The sequence below is a fragment of the Cygnus olor genome, chromosome 4, assembly GCF_009769625.2.
Source record: "Cygnus olor isolate bCygOlo1 chromosome 4, bCygOlo1.pri.v2, whole genome shotgun sequence".
Taxonomy (NCBI): domain Eukaryota; kingdom Metazoa; phylum Chordata; class Aves; order Anseriformes; family Anatidae; genus Cygnus; species Cygnus olor.
The window spans coordinates 46,032,619-46,048,551 of NC_049172.1; the positions used below are offsets into that span (position 1 = coordinate 46,032,619).

At 46.7% G+C, this 15,933-nt stretch overlaps 1 protein-coding gene across 6 annotated transcripts in view; it reads left to right on the forward strand.

Moving 5' to 3' along the window:
- The window catches only part of AFF1 (AF4/FMR2 family member 1), a 106,071-nt gene extending 90,737 nt beyond the window's left edge, over positions 1-15,334 (forward strand). For all 6 annotated transcript variants that reach the window (XM_040556085.1, XM_040556083.1, XM_040556081.1 and 3 more), the window contains 10 exons: positions 2,091-2,188; positions 4,122-4,371; positions 5,404-5,495; positions 6,477-6,540; positions 7,382-7,518; positions 8,174-8,245; positions 8,834-8,927; positions 9,024-9,067; positions 10,366-10,595; positions 12,243-15,334. In XM_040556085.1, the coding sequence (XP_040412019.1) occupies positions 2,091-2,188; positions 4,122-4,371; positions 5,404-5,495; positions 6,477-6,540; positions 7,382-7,518; positions 8,174-8,245; positions 8,834-8,927; positions 9,024-9,067; positions 10,366-10,595; positions 12,243-12,364 (1,203 nt within the window). In that variant the 3' untranslated portion in view covers positions 12,365-15,334. The remainder of the gene's footprint in view (positions 1-2,090; positions 2,189-4,121; positions 4,372-5,403; positions 5,496-6,476; positions 6,541-7,381; positions 7,519-8,173; positions 8,246-8,833; positions 8,928-9,023; positions 9,068-10,365; positions 10,596-12,242) is intronic.
- Positions 15,335-15,933: the final 599 nt, after the last annotated feature.

The window sequence follows — 15,933 nt, forward strand, 5'->3', positions numbered from 1 at the left end:
GTGATGTGTAGGGAGTGTGGAGCTGTTCGAAAATCCCGTGCTTGGAGTTTGTTTCTGCTTCATAGGGTCGGATTGGGCTCATTGTCCTCCTCATACCACGGCGTTTCCAAACTTTTAAAGGGAAGATGTGTCAAAAACTATTCACAGATGTTTCTTATTGGTCAAAAATCCACTGCTGAGCAAATGAAAAGCCCTGCAAGCTGTCTAACAAATGCTTTGGTGTTTTCAAAGAATTCTTGCTGTTACATCTTGCTTGCAGCCTCAGTCTGAGTAGCGTGGCCTTTTCCTGTCCAGAGTTGTGGGTTTCTGGGAAACAATTATGATGGCTGGCTTACGCAGAGAGAGAACAAATTCTGCGGCTGTGAACTGTATGATTTCCGGGGGTGATGCCAGCAGCTCCATGCCTTTTGCTTTTCCCTAAATGCAGACTTTGAACTAAACCACTGATAATAACAACCATCACTAAACCCTCCTGTGCATCTCAGTGCTTGGATGAATACATCGAAAAAGCCTCTGATTTCTCCTGGAGTTGCTGTGGCACTGGCAGAGATGCTGATGCTCACGAGATGCACGTCTCCAGTAAGGGGCTTTCCAGGGATCCCTTTGCAGAGTCCTGTAGCAGGAATAGTTGCTTTCGCTTGAATTCCTTTGCTTGGTTTGTTTGCAAGTGGTTTTTTGAAAGCTGCCTCCCAAAGCAGGCTGTGAATATACTCACAGCCAGCTGGTTCACCTGCACAGCAAGTTAGCTGCAGGACTTGCAATGAACAGGCCTGCTACATGTATTCATCGCTGCCTATATATCTTTTTGGTCCCTCCTCAAGGAGCAGGTGGCTTAGCACGTGGGGTGAATAACTGTGGGTTTGGGGTGGGTTTCATTTACACTTGTCCCCCTGTGAGCTTCCCATGGTTACATGGGAGAACTGAGAAGAGCAGGGAAGTGGTGAAGAACCATGGGAGGCACAAGCAGAGCAGCAGGAGGAAGGGAAACAGGCAGTAAATAAACAGGCAGTAAATCTCTCACTGCTCCTGTTGTTCTCCCTGAGACCCAAGAGAGGAGCTATTCTACACTGGGCATCCTGTGCCCTGCAGCCTAAGCATTGCACGGCTGGAAAACCCATCGCAGAGCCTCAACACCCGTGTTAGGTCAGCGTGCCTGTGGTGGCTCAGGCTTTAACCCAGACAGCTTCTTTCTGCAGCAGCATGAAGCTCAGTCTGACAAGCAGTGTGAGAACTTATCCCATGCACCTGCTGGAGCCATGTTCTGGAGGCTCAGAGGTGGACTTTGTGCCATGCATGACCCGTGGAGCTCCATCGCGCTGAGGTTAACCTGCATGTGCCCCAGGAGGCAGATGCAAAGTCCTGGGATGCTTTGGGCTAGCACCAGACACTCCATGGGTAGTGCTGGCTGAAGAGTTTTGTTTGAAGAGTTTTGTCCAGCCTTTTGTTTTGCATTTCCTTGTCTTATAATGAATTATTCTGAAGGTTTTCTGTTCAGGTGAGACGATAATTTGGTATTGCATGCTTTGTATCGTAAGATCTGTGGAGTGTGCTTAAAAAGGGTCATTTATTATCCCTCTGCCTCAGTGGTTCCTGCTGTTCAGTGTATAGGCAGCAAATTTAATTGACACTTCAAAATTTCATGCTATACTTGATTCTTGCTAGTAAAACATCTTGACTACATCCCTGCGTAGTCTAGGTCTCCAATGAATGCTTTTTTTTCCTTCCCTTAGACAAAAACAAACAAAAAAAAGCCTATCACAAAACACTAGGAGAAGAAAAACAACACCCAGAACAGATCCTGAAATGCTTCAGCTATAGAAGTACATTTGTTTCAGACTGTTGGCAAGGAGAGGTTCTGGCAGTTCATCCCCTCCACTACAAAATAATTATTCTAACCAGCAGAAGTAGATAAAATGTCATGTTAGGATACTTGTCATTGAGCCTGAAATCAACTGTGCTCTGGTTTTCCACTTTGTCAGTTCCAATCTCTTTTCTTTTTTTAACATGAAGCCATCAAATGTAGCTGTGTTGGTCTGTACTGTACATGAACTTCCTAAATCTGAGTGATTTTTTTTTTTTGTTTTTGTTAGAGGGAAATGGAGAAGGAGATTGATAGGAAGAAAATGAAATCAGACAAAGAAACAAAATCATTGCAGTCTTCAACTAACAAAGACTCCACTAAACAGAAGTGAGTATACAGCGGTGGGATAGCAGAAACTGAGCCTTTCTTTTAAAGCTTAAAGCAGGGAACTGTACCTTTTATTCTTCTTGTGAGTTTGTTTAACATAATGTGCTTTCTGAAACTTAATCTGCTGCAGATTTGTCTGTACGTCCTGACACCAGCCATGTGGCTATAAGAGTGTAATTTATTCGCCTCTTTATTTGTTGCAGATGTACAATTATACTTGGTGTCATTGATCTTCCTCTCCCTTTATAATGCAGAGCGTTCATGTTCTTGTTATTCAAGCACAAGGTGACGTTGTAGTGCCTGTTTCCCCTTCCATACTTGTATTATGCTGCTGTAAAACCATTGAATGTGGTGGCATTTGTCCTGATTTCTAGCAGCTGAGAAGGAATGAAGACTTGACCATTTTCAACACAAACTTGTCCATCCTGCAGTTCAGAGTGCTGTGTGCTCTGATCCATCCATTACACGTTTTCCCCTTCTTGGTTTCTGCTGTCTTACTTGTTTTTGGGGCTGTCATGCTCATGGTCCAGAAAACAGATCTGTGTATGTAGGTGAGGATAGATAGGGAGCATTTCCCTTTTCCACTAAATGCAGCTCGTGTGACTGAACAAATGCACACCCAGGGTGCCTTTGGAATCGTGACCCTGTCTCGAATTTCAGGTGGCCCTTACAGCCAGAAAATTCTCATCTCACAGAGCAAGTGAGACAGACTTAGAAAACTGAAACGTCAGGACTGGGGGTTAGCCAGGTGAAGGGACGTTGCAGCCCTGCTAATAATGGAAGAGTTTTGAATCCAGGGTTCGTACCTCCCCTTTTCTCAGAGCAAACAAGCACCCCTTCTAGCCATGTGGTGACCTTCAGAGCGGGAAGAATTGGATCCTTTTTTGTGGGGAGAGAGCTCCAGGATCAGGTCAGGGATGCAGGTTAACTTGGCTGGAGGTTGGGAAGGAGGTTGGGGCTGCTGCTCTGCTCCCTCTAAAAGGCCCTCTCTGGAGGATCGTGCTGCACGAGGTGGCACAGTTAAGAAGGGAGAGCTGAGCAAGCTGCTCAACTTCACGCTTCTCACTGCGTTTCATTTTGTTTCTTCCTCTCCTGACTTTGCAGCTGGAGGGTTGGCATTCACTGCTCTAGACATTTTGTGCATTCTTGGAAACTGAGGAGCTGAAGGAAAACGAAATAAAAAAGGCTAGTTGCAAAACAAGGTTTAGTGCTATTGCGTGCTGCCTGTAACTGCTGGAGTTCCTGTGTAATCCTAACCCCAGATGATCAGAAATTTGCCACAGAATTATTAAATATGATCAGCTCTGCCATTTAAAAGCACAGCATTTTAAGTCTCTGTCCCTCATATCCTCCCAACTCGTGTGTGTTGTCTAGTTTAGCTGGCAAGTCCCAAAGGAACAACTCAGTTTAATTCTGTCAAAGCACACACAGGATCAAGTGTCAGGGCGAGTATCCCTGACTGTAAAAGATATCTTCTACCGTAACGGGGAGAGAGGGGCAGCGCTGTGCATCACTTGACATGTTGGGTGATGTGTCCTGGGGATTTTACTCGCTGTAATTACCTCTCCCCCTTTTTCAGTGAAAAGGTGCTGTGTTGGAGGGGTGTCATTTTTGCAACATTCTGACATTCTGGTTGCAAGCCTTTCCTCCAAGGATAAGCCCTGGGGCTTATTCCTACTTCAAAAGCAACTTGCTTGTGTGCTGTTGACAGCTGAACATGTGGGATCTAATGCACTGTGAAGTCCCTGAGGTTTCATTTTGCTTTTGCAAGATTCTTTGTTAACAAGTCAGTTCACATTTCCAGAGAAATTTGAACAGAATTGGTACACAATGTATTTAAGTTTTCTGATTGTTTTTTCTGTTTAAAAAAAAATCCCTATATTATATAGACATTGTATTCATGCCAATTGCAAAATTCATTTCCCATCTCTAGAGCACCAAAAGCATCATTTGAGACCCAGAAGAAAGATCTCCTGCTACCCCCACCACTGCCACCCATGTCTCCCGCACATTCTGCACCAAAGTCAACCAAGATGGCCCAAAAGAGACCCAGGAGTGAGAACGGCCAGCTGCCTGCCACAGAAAACAACACTGCCAGGGACTCAAGCAGCCACAAGGATCCTTTGTCTGCCAAGCACAAGAAGGTGGAGAGAAAGCACCCTGAACAGGTGAAGGGCAGCAAAGTAGGTATCCGTTACTGCTGGTGTATCCTGCGACCCGTGGGTGCTGTGTGATTCTCTTTAGAAACCTTCCCTTAGGGTATTAAATGAAAAGAAGGGTAAGCCAGCCACTAGAGAAAGCTCTTTGAAGCATATTTGCCCCTTCAGTGGCTATCTGTGACCCTGTCTTGCTAGCCCTAATGCCCGTGCTGTAATATCTCAGGTCAATTTCCATCTTCTGTTTTATTTTAATCTTACCTGTGAAACACAATGAGAAGCTGTGACCATGTAAAAATTAAAGGCAAGAGAATCGTGTTTATGCCAGGACCTGGTTCTGACTGTAGGCAACTGCGAGTATAATACAATAGGTGTGAAAATAAGTGTGTTTAAAAGGAAAAAAAAAGTTCAGTCTTGAAAATAAGCAACCTTTGGTTTTAACTGTAACCTTCACTATGAGCTTTCATAGTTTGCTTACAAAATTATTGTTAATGATTCTTGCAGCTGAATCTTTGCATTATTGGGTTATAAAATTCAATTATATTGCCATTTACAAGTGCCTGGATGTGTGTGGTCTGGGACTTCGATGTGTGTGCACATTAATGGAGACTGTCTGTGCTGGCTTCTAACTGCTTTCTTTTTCCCGATGTTGTAGATAGCAATGCAGAGTCAGCAACTGCTGTGTGGTTAAACTAGGAGTAAGTGTGAATAGGTAGTACTAGTTCCTGCCTTTTCTAGTGGCCATGAAAAATGTGCTCCTAGCGTCCTTGCTGCTCTCTTAGCCATTCTGCAAGGAAACCTGCTACCTAATTTCTGCATGCTCAGGGAAAATCTGAATGGTATTAACCCTCACCAGCAGTCTAGCGAGAAGCCAAGTTTTCATTTCCAGTATTGGAGTGGGGACTGGGGAAGAAAGAAAGAAGAAAGGGGGGAGCCTGGAGAAGTATACTATGTCTCAGACAAATAAACATTTTCTCTTTAAATTTAGGAAAGCTGTGCTTTAGAACAGTTTCAGATGGATGTCTCTAACCAGCTTTATCTCGCTCTGTGATTTTTCAGGGATCTGCAGGGGATGTCACGAATCCTTTCCCAGTGCCTTCTTTGCCAAATGGTACCTCCAAGCCAAGGAGACCTCAAGTCAAGTTTGAAAAGTAAGTGTGTGTTTTGTGCTCCTCATCTGTTCTTTCTGAAGACACTGGGCTTCTGCTCCATATTGAGCACTGCTTTCGTGAGAGAGAGAGGTATGGGACCTGCCCCGTCCTTCTCACCTCTGGGACTTCCCCACCCACCACAAAGCAAAGCTCCCTCCTCTCACCAGCTCTTGTTTTGAGGGAGCTGGTGTAGACGCAGGTACTTCTTAACTCAGAGACAATCCCCCTCTGCAAGGCCATGTCTCTTGTGCCTGCCTGCAAGGGATGGGTGCTGGTTTGTCTGATTCCTGACAGGTGGTAGACTTGTCTGTGACAAGGTGCTGTGCAGGAGACTGATGTCTCTGAGAAGACGTGATTCCTTTCTGGCTCATTGTGTTAGTGCTCAGGTGGCTCCATGCCATTTGCGCGGTGAACAGATTATTCCCGCACTCAGAATCGTGCCTGGTCCTGCTTTATCATCAGTTAGGAGACTGGGACCTGCAGCAGCCTTGGTGACCCCATCACTTGCAAGCAGCTACCTGGAACGCAAGTTCTTGTGCTCTGAGATGAGTGCATCGTGTTGCAAGGTGTGCTGTATGCTTCAGACAAAATATGGGGGTGTTGTGATTGAGGAATGACAGGCAATCACATGACTACTATTTTTACATGGAAGTGAAGAAGTAAGCTTGTACTCGCAAAAGACTAACTTCCTATTATTTTTTTTATGTCCAAGTGTAAATTTTACCTGGTTTTCTATCATATCCTTAAATAGTCCTAAAAAAAATCAACTTCTTTTCATACCATTTTGTTTGTGCATTCAGCAGCTGTGTAGTTACGAACAGGCAGATAACACTGATTTAGTGATTATCATAACTCTAACGTGCATTTGGTAACAGTACCAGGTTGTACTGGAGTCACAGCATCCTCTAGGTAAGGTAAAATCAATACTTACACTACCCTTTTTTTCTTGTGTCTGTTCTCCTCTGTCTGCCCCCAATTCAGACAGCATTCGATGGAATATCACATAGAAGAGGCCAAGAGGCTGAAGCACAAAGCTGATGCAATGGTAAGCCTGGGCCCTCTGCTAGAAACGTCCAGTGGCTCTTGCACGGGGATCTGATAGCTGCAGGCACGTGATCAAGTTGTGCTGGCTCATGTCACTTCCACCTAATGGAGTATGTGCTTAGTCATACGTGGAGAGGCTGTTTTCATTTGCCTAATTTTCAAGCACTTCCCTTTGTATAAACACACTTAGAGATTATGCCTGGAGAATAGGAATCGAAATGGGCTTGGAGGTTAGCAGGCCTCTTTGCTTTGCAGAGCTATCACTCTAGCTTGGGAAGATGGCTCAGAGAGTTGGTTTTACAGCAGTTCTCTCTGAAATACCAGGATTCAGATGATAATTGTGTTGCTGGTGAACAAGACTTGAAAGTGCCCTTTGCTGGCTGTCTCAGATGCGTGCAGTTTAACAGCATGCATGGTTAAACTACGTTTTTTTTGCTAGATATGGCTCAGTCAGGTAATGTACATTTGTCACTTGCCGTTCCCCTGTGAAAATAAAGTGGGGAAAGTAATAGAGTGGGAAAACCCCACCTGCCTCGCACGAGGCCTGCCCCCAGTGCCAGCCAAGAGTATCCAAAGAATGTGAAGAAAATAAATTATCAGAGAAAACCACTTGGCTGTGGCAGAGCATAAGGTGGAGACCCAGGTAGCCAGAGCACACAGGGCTGATGACTAGGACTACGTTAGGGACCCTGAGGAGAACCCTTTCGTTATCACCTGGAGGTTTGACATGATTTTTTTTTTTTTATTTATTCAAATACTGCCTATTTAGGGGGAGAAAAGGAATTCAGGTAGAGAGAAATAGTATTTTCCGTAGTCTGAAAATAGGATTTTTTTCCCAACAGACCGACAAGACTGGAAAGGCCTTTCAGTACCTTGATGCTGCCCTTTCCTTCATTGAATATGGGATTGCCATGGAATCAGATGCATCAGCACCAAAATCTGCTTACAGCATATTCGCTGACACGATAGATCTCATCAAGTAAGTGGTTTTGGAACCGTGATGGTTGGGCAGTATGTTTGGAGGAGAGTGGTTGGTTGTGTCATTTGTTTGCAACCAGGATGGCTCTGGATGCCTGTGAAGCTGATTGAGACAACTGCCAGTTATTTTTTGTAGTAGGCTTCAAACTTACTTTTAAACATGTTATTGCTCTATGGTTTTGACAGACTGTATTTCCACAATGCTGTTGTCGTTTTGCTTTCAAAAAGGAGATTTGCCTTTTTTTTTTTTTTTTTTTAATCTTCCAAAAAGAAAGAATTCCACCAAGATGTCTATCCTGGCCAGAAACACTGGAATTAATATTTCACCCTCAGTTCAGGAGGACCCTAGGTCTGTGGTGGTCCCCTGGGGAGGCACTTAGCTGTACATGTGCGCTTGTTGCCCATTAATCAGTCTAAGAGGAGAGGAGGTCCTGTGAGGGGCTACATCTGTTCCCACTATGGGTGACACAAGGCATTTTCAGACAAAGTTGTCTGCTCAAAATTATACCAAGCACTCAGTGTCAGCACCAAGGATTCAGGTCAAGTTTCCTGGTTTTTGGACCAGTGTTTAAGGTGGTGGTATATGATAGTTTTTCGTGAACAGTGGGACTTAAGAGCCTTGACGACTGACATGATTGTTATTTTTGTTTCCTTAGATTCATAATGACATTAAAACCCTTTACGGACACCTCAGCATCTTCACATGAAAAAATCTTTGCCGTGTTATGGTGCGTAATGTTTTCTCTGTGACTTCATAGTCTGTTCCTAGATCTGGTATAGTGAAAGCCCTGTTGCTGTCAGGGGCAAAGGAATGAGTGAAATGGGAATCAGAGTTCTGCAAAGGAAAAAGCAATATAAAAGCCAGAGCAAACTGGAACATCTCTGAAGTGAGCCAGGATACCTAAAGGGACCACATGTGGAAGGCACAGGCTCTAAAATTTGATCTGCTGGTAACTTGAGAGCGCATAAGGACTTTCACCTCAGGTGGAAGAATGTGATGTCCCTGCCCACATTTTGGCCACGTTGAACAGAGCTGAGGTGCTGCTGGACAGGGGCACATTCAGCCCATGACATCCGTAAGAGGCTGGGCACCCATTTCTTTAAAATGTGGCCCTTCCTCTTTTTTTTTTTTCTGTTGTGTGATTTTTTTTCACTGAGTCTTCGTTTCTGAGATGAGCAGGACAGGAGAGATCCTGAGGTCTCTTGAATTTGCAGAGAGGCTGATGGGTGCCTGCCCCCATCCCACGTGGTGGATTGCTGGCGAGCCAGCAGCAGTGGGCCCAGGTACTGACTCTTGGGTTTCTTTCTGTTCACAGCATGCGCTGCCAGTCCCTCCTGCACATGGCAATGTTTCGTTACAAAAAGGACACTGCAATAAAGTATTCCAGGATCCTGAATGACCACTTCAAGGTAGGGCACATGTATTGCCAAGCTGCCAGTTGAATGGCTGTAGCTGTTGCTGGTGTGGGCCAACAAAACTAACAAGAACTCTCTTCCTTGCTGCAGAGTTCTTCCAGAGTAACACAAGCACCTTCTCCATGTGTTGCAAGGTAAGATGTAGAAATATGGGTCTTGTGATGCGTCCATGAAGGTGTAAGCGAAAACAGTAGCAGGGATCGTTGAGATGCTAGCCGCATTTGAGAGTGACTGACTCTGCCCTGCCACCTGAAATCGTTTTTTTACAGGGTGCAAGTATGTTTCTGCTCTCTTATTCTCCATCTTCTGCATCGGAGAGGGATTTTTTTCGCTATGAGATCTAGAGGGTTAGCGCCCATCATGCAGAGTAGTTTTCCACCAGAGGACCAGGGAGAGTAATGTCACTGAGCTGCTCTCAGAGCCCCTGCTGTTCTCATCCTTCTTTTGGATGTCAGAGATCCCTAAGACCTGCTGGGACAGCGTCCCCTCTCCCTGGCTACTGACCAGTGGGATTATGCCTTTACCATGTGGCAGCCTCACTTTAAAGTGGTATTTATGTATTTTTCTCTGGTTTAGCTGCTGATTAAGAAAAAGAAACACATTTTCTGACTTCTGATTTATTGAACGTCTTGTCGTTCTTATGTATTTGCTGCAGAGTTCTTGTATATGTAGCAGCAAAAGTAAAAGGAAAGCTGTCATATAAGAGTGTTTGACCCAAAGCCCAGCACACTGGGCCTGCTTTTTAGCAGCACTAGTTTTACTGTGTTTTGCAGTAATGGTGTGTGGCAAATAGATGCTCAGCTCTGCGTCTGTTCCATTTAAACTCTGTGGTTGAGAGGCTTGTTTGGTCTGAAATTCCAGTTATTCTTCTGCCACCTTGTGCAGTACAGCTGACCAGTATGTAAATAGTCTCCCAGGAGTAGTGGTGGAGGCTGTCTGTACAAGTAACTTATAACTAGATTGGGTGAAGCAGTGGGAAGCAATGATGGGGTGAAGCCAGCAGGCAGCTGAGCTGGCCACATTGAGCTTCTCCAGGTCTGCAAGTAAAGGACTAGCTGCCAGAAAGCTCCAGTTTCCTAAGCAGGGGACAACATAAGCATGCCTGAAGTCGTTAGGTAAAAACACTCGGATTACCTGGTGAAGGCTTCCACAAATAGGTGTGGATTTTGGAAGGTGGGTGGGTGGTGCTTTTGGGTGTCTGATCCCTTGTTTCTTTTGTCCCAAGAGGAGTGCTTGGAGTTGGGAATCACTTGAAAAACCTTGGCGTTGCACCTGAAGGATAATTGTCCTCTCTAGCTGAACACTTCTCAGTTTTCAACACTCACTCCATAGCACAGGCCCAAATGACATGGGATAGCTCCTGGTATGAGCCTTGTGGTAAGACATTTGTCGCTGAAGGTAACATTCATGGTGGTGTTTCTTTCTCCTGCAGAAGCACAGGCATGCCTTCTCCTCTTTCTCCAATGCCCTCTCCTGCTGGATCCATGAGTTCTCAGCCAGGATCAAATGCTAGCAATTGTGGTGGCAACAGCATTAGCTCTTCAGTCACCATCCCTTATAATATCCCAAGCATCACCTCTTCATATGTCAACATCACTTCCTATATCCTCTATGCGTATGATATTTGGGAACAGGCTGATGCACTGGCCAGGAAGAATAAGGGTAAGGTTTTTTCCCTTTGGCTTTTCTGTCTTGCACATCGTGTTTATCTGCATGTGCCTGCTTAAATCCTAACACTCGGTGTAGCAAACACCATACCTGCAGATCAAAGCCTCAAATATGTGGAAATAGACATCTGTGGTGTATTGGCTGGTTTTAGGCAGAGATACTTGCTGGCAATGCATTGGTGAGTGTTCCAAATTAAAAGTACTTCTCGGTAGCCTCAGAAGTCTAACAGCCTAAGGGGTGAGAGTATCGAGCACAGAAAACCAGGCAAATTGCTTCACAGTAGCAAGAGAAGCACCAGCATTTTTCTGCTATTTGTTTTTCACTTTGTGGGGAGCTTAGGTTTTCGGAGTTGGTTCACCCAGCTTTCAAACAGGTTTGTGCCCAATGGCCTGGTGTTTCATTTTGTTTGTCAGCCTCCCAGGTATTCTTGATTTGAAAATGGCGAGGCTGGTTTCCTGCCATAAGAGAGCAGGCGAGCAGCACTTCAATGGGAGCCCTTGTTGGGCATGTGACTGGCATTTGCCAGTAGCATTTCCTAAATCCTCTGCTACTTTTTTACCTTAGAAATTTATTGTTTAAAATAGTGTTTCATTGTCCCACAAGCAGCTGTGGGTAAGCAACAGCCCCAGAGCGGGCACAGTTCGGTCTGTGACCAGCCAGCCCACGTGGTGTTCGCAGTGCCGTTGTTCATAGAACACCATGTTTTGTCAGCTACTGTGAGTGAAGGGATGTATTGCCAAACCTGCAAAAGAAAATGAGAAGGATGTGCCTGGCCTGAATTATTGGAAGGCTGTAAAAACACTCATGCTAGTCAGGCAGTTGCTGAAATTCAAAAGGCTTTGCAAGTCAATGTTGAATAAAGTAACTCCAGTTGTTGGCTGTCCGCTGAGCAGATGCGTGCTCACAGCAGCAGTTCACGTGTAGTGTTTTGGGCTGTATCCTCGAGAGGCTGATCAAAGGCTGCCACACTGAAGGCATGTGCTGGTAAGCCAGAGCGAATGAGTCATGGAAGAAAACCCACGGGAGAGCAGGCAGAGCACAACCGTGCATCAAGGAAGATGAAAATCAACCCCTGTTCTAGGCTGCTGCTTCAGTGCAGGGGAATGACGGCAGGGGATTTAATACTCCCGAGAGCGTGGGTCCATGCAGAACAGTGAATAGTCATGTAGGCTTGGCACTTGTTTTGGTGGAGACGTTGGAGGCCTGTCTGGCTGAGGAGCTGTGAGGTCTCCGTGGTCTGAGGATGAAGGACAGCAGGGACCAGTCTGATGACAGCTGCTGGTGCTTCCAGGCAGCAGTCAGTAAAACACTCAAATTTGGCTTCTTAAACCTGGGGGACGTGCGCGGCAGGGACTGAGCTATGAACACCCAGACTCCTGCTCACTTGCCATGGAGTAGCCATGTCCTTCTGATGCCAGCACGTGGGGAGGCACTTCAGTGCGTGTGTGTGATCCTTGCATGCGCCCTGCGTCACGTGCTTGTTGCACTGGTGAAAGTACTGATCTTTGTGCATTAACAAGGTCTTTCATGAGACTTGAGGACTGCTGCTGTCCCCCCTCGCTGCCCCCAGCCCACTGGCCGTGCCTCTTGTGTGAAACCAACCAATTGTTCTATCTCTCTCTCTCTCTCCTTCTTCTCTAGAGTTTTTTGCTGAACTCAGCGCAGCAGTGTGCCCTCTGGCACTGAACAGTAGCATGACCGAACTGGTACACTACAGTAGGCAGGGTTTACAGTGGCTGAGACTGGAGACAAATACGCCTTAACTGGTGCTCAAGGTGGTTAAGTACCTTGAACTCTTTTGCACTTTGGAAGCCTCAGAAACAGTCTGGCTTGCTGAATCATGGGATACAAAGCACCTGCAAGGGAAAATAAATCAGAGTGGAAGGGATCTGGTTACACTGGAAAAAAAATGAACTTTGTTTTTAGGGTAACATTTTGCTGCCTTGAAAAAGAAGAGACAGAGGAGGGCCCCAGCGTTGATGTCGCCTTCCTTTAAAACAACAAAGTGCAATGAATTGTCTGAATGGCTCAATGTATTGATGGTCTATAAACATTTCTATTACGAATAACCAGCAGGACAATAATCACACATGAAGAAGTGCCGACAAGAAGGAAATCTGCCTCCACAGGTGAGTTATTATGCAACATGCCACAGTCTGCAACAGCTGTGTGCCCAGAAGAGATGTCAGAGAAGTGTTTTTGCAAGCACGGATGCAGTCCATCACACCACGTTGGTTCTTTGTCCATCACACCACGTTGGTTCTCGGATGGCGAGTAGCGTCCTCGTCAGCACCCAGCAGCATTATGTTACAGTAGACAGCCGAGTGATCTGCCTCGCCTGCTTCCCAGCCTCACCCGCGTGCACTCGCCAGCCAGCTCCTGTGCTGAGAGTCGGGTGAAGCCCTGCCATCGGTGCTGCACGTTCACTTCTGGAGTCACCATTGCTGCGGTCCTCTTCCTTGCCGTACGCTCACCCACACGCCCGCCCCTAACGCTGTGTTGCTCGCCATCTCGCTCGGTTTCAGCCACGTAAGCTGAACGTGGTCGAGGTGGTGAAATCACCAGGTGTGGCTGGAAACAGCTCAGCGCCCGCCCTGCTGAGGACGCTTCGTCCGGTTGCGTTGGGTGGTTTCGGTGGGTGGGGGCGCGCGGCCGTCCTGGGGCTCTGCGGGTGAGCGGGGAGGGGCTGCTTGTGGAAAATGAGGCAAATCCTGCACTTGGATATCGGCACGCAACCCTCGCAGGTCTCGGTGAGTATCTAAGAGCAGGATCTGGTACCCAAGTTGTGGATCCTTTGTGTGGGAGGTAATTCATGTGCTCTTCCTCAGCCAAGCCCCAGGATGGGCCCAGGGACTTGGAAATCTGTCTTCAGGGGGATCATGGAAGGGAATAATGAGGTGTTTGCAAGCCTTTTTTTCCTTGTCAGGAGCTGCACATTTGAAATTGCGATTTTGCAAGTGGCAATAAGAGCGAAGGCAGTATCTGCGGCATTTGTGTGTTCAGTAAAAAGACAGCCTTCTGTACCCAAAGATTTCCTGTTGCATGACAGCAGCATCCTGCCATCCTCATGTCTAATAGTGTGCCTTAGCCCTCTGGTCCCCTCTCGCATCCCTCGCCCTGTTGCTGACGCAGATGCGGGAGTGGCAAAGAGGAGGATGATATCCCAAAATCATTGTGCTTACAGGAAGGAACATGTCTCCGGTGAAGTAGTTCCCTTTTCCCACCTAATACCAGGATGGAGGAACAGGTCTGCACACATGCAGCAGCACCTCCATTGTAAAATACCTGCTGGTGGTTTGGAGGCTCGCAAAAACCAGCAGCGAACACATATCAGCAAAAGGTCTGCATTTCCAGAAGTAGGTCCCGTAGAAGTGGCCCCTGCTGCGGGGCTCAGCTCCAGTTGGAGCTGGCGGGAGCGTGCCGTGCTGGAGACGCACCTCCCCGGGCGTCTTCCCGGACCTTCGAGTCGTCTTATGTTCACTTTATTCAAAGCCTTAGCGCATTTCAGGGATAAGCTGCCCTAGTGGTGGAAGGGAGGTCCCTGTCCCCTGCCCGATTTACCTGCCAACCCTCACGCACGCTACCCCAGCTTTGGCCCGAGTGCGGAGGGCAGGCTGGGACTTAGGGCTGCGATCTCAGGAAGCGTGGGAGGGGACAGCCAGGGCCAGCTCCTGGTGTGCACTTTGGGGTTGGTCGGCGGGCCGGTGGCCTTTTCTGACTTGGTCTTGGTGCAGAGTTAGTTTCGGGTCCACCAGCCGAGCAGGACAAAGGCAGAAAGCCTCATGGCAGCCAGACAGCAGCATGGGAGTGGGCAAGAAGCACGGCAAGGGTAAGGGTGATTGGGAGCAGGGAGGGTGCTCAGTCTGGGACAGCATTTCATGTGCTGTCCTCAGCCGTGGCCCCCGGCCCTCCAAGCACTTTGCAACCTGGATGGGGAGCACCCATTGCCCAGCGGGCGAGTGGAGTGTGTGCAGCTGCATGGCTGGCACGCGCCCTCGGCGTTGGGGCGGTGGGGGGCTCTCGTTTCAAAGGCCAGGGGCCGGTGGAAGCATCGGTAACTGGCTTCACGCCGGCAGCCAGCTTTTTCTTTCTGTTACGGAGGAGACTGCTTAAATAGTTGTTACTTTTTAGAAAGCCATCGTATTTCAACCATGAGCCAGGTCAGAGGCCTGTGAGGGATAAGGGAAGATGCCCATAGTTTTCACCTGAGTCTGGTCAGGCCCTTTAAAAAAAAAAAAAAAGAAAAGGAAAAAAGAAAAAAAAAAAAAGGAAAAAAAAAAAGGAAATAGGATTTGCCATTAGAAAACAAAACCATGCATCCAAGGAAAAAGGAAAAACAGAGGTGATGGTTGAGTCCCCGAAGGAGAGAAGGAGGGTATGGTGGCAACAAAGCATCATTTCCACACAATATTTATTTAGAAGGAATAATACATGTGTTTAAATTGTCAAATGTTCTATTTTTAAGATGCTGTTTATTTAAGAGTTGGAAAGCCCCACTTACATGGAGACAGAGATCTCTTCTGTAACCAAAAGTCAAAGTCTGACTGCAATGTCCTTGTTTTTGTGGTTTTTTTTTTTCCCCTCCCTCTTGGTTCCCATTGCAAATCTGTACATCTTAAACTTATTTTGGGGATGCACATCCCTCTTGTAAATACCGTTTTCTGCCCTGTGTGTGGTGGAGTGTCGGAGATGGTCGATTCATTCCTACGGGGTAATAAACAATAAATGAAGTAGCCCATTTGTTACGAGTCGTTGCGAGAGTCCTCATGTTCTCAGCTTCTTGTCGAGAAACCAGGTCTGCGTAGGCGGGCTGGTTAGTGTCTTTGTGCTGTGCCGCGAGGGGCAGCGGCACCCTGTCAGCCCGCGGGGTCGTCTGCCCCGCCGCCCCTCACCCGCCTAAGGGGGTCCCCGTGGCCTCGCGCTTCTCTGGGTGTTCTGCTCTCTGCTTGCCATTGGAAAATGTCACCGTTCCCTGGAAGAGTGGCTTCGCATCTCTATGCACTGTTGTGGTATAATCCGTGTTTCTTTCAGGTCCTTTCTGCAACACGCATTGCACCTATGATGTTTGCTACTAATGGATGTGGTTTTTTTTTAATACAGTGTCTAAAGCATAGAGAATACTGAAATCTGTTTTAATACTCGCTAGATATGTTGCTGTTACAGATAATGTATATGGAAATGTACACTTTTTTTTTTAGGTCAGTGCAGTTTTTCACTGCGCATGTAAAATCCCAAGGGCAAAATTGATCTTGAAGTAAAAGGAAAAAAAACAACTAGTTTGACAAAAACTGCAGTGTGAAACATCCCCAGGTGAGCACCTGCTGCAGTCTTG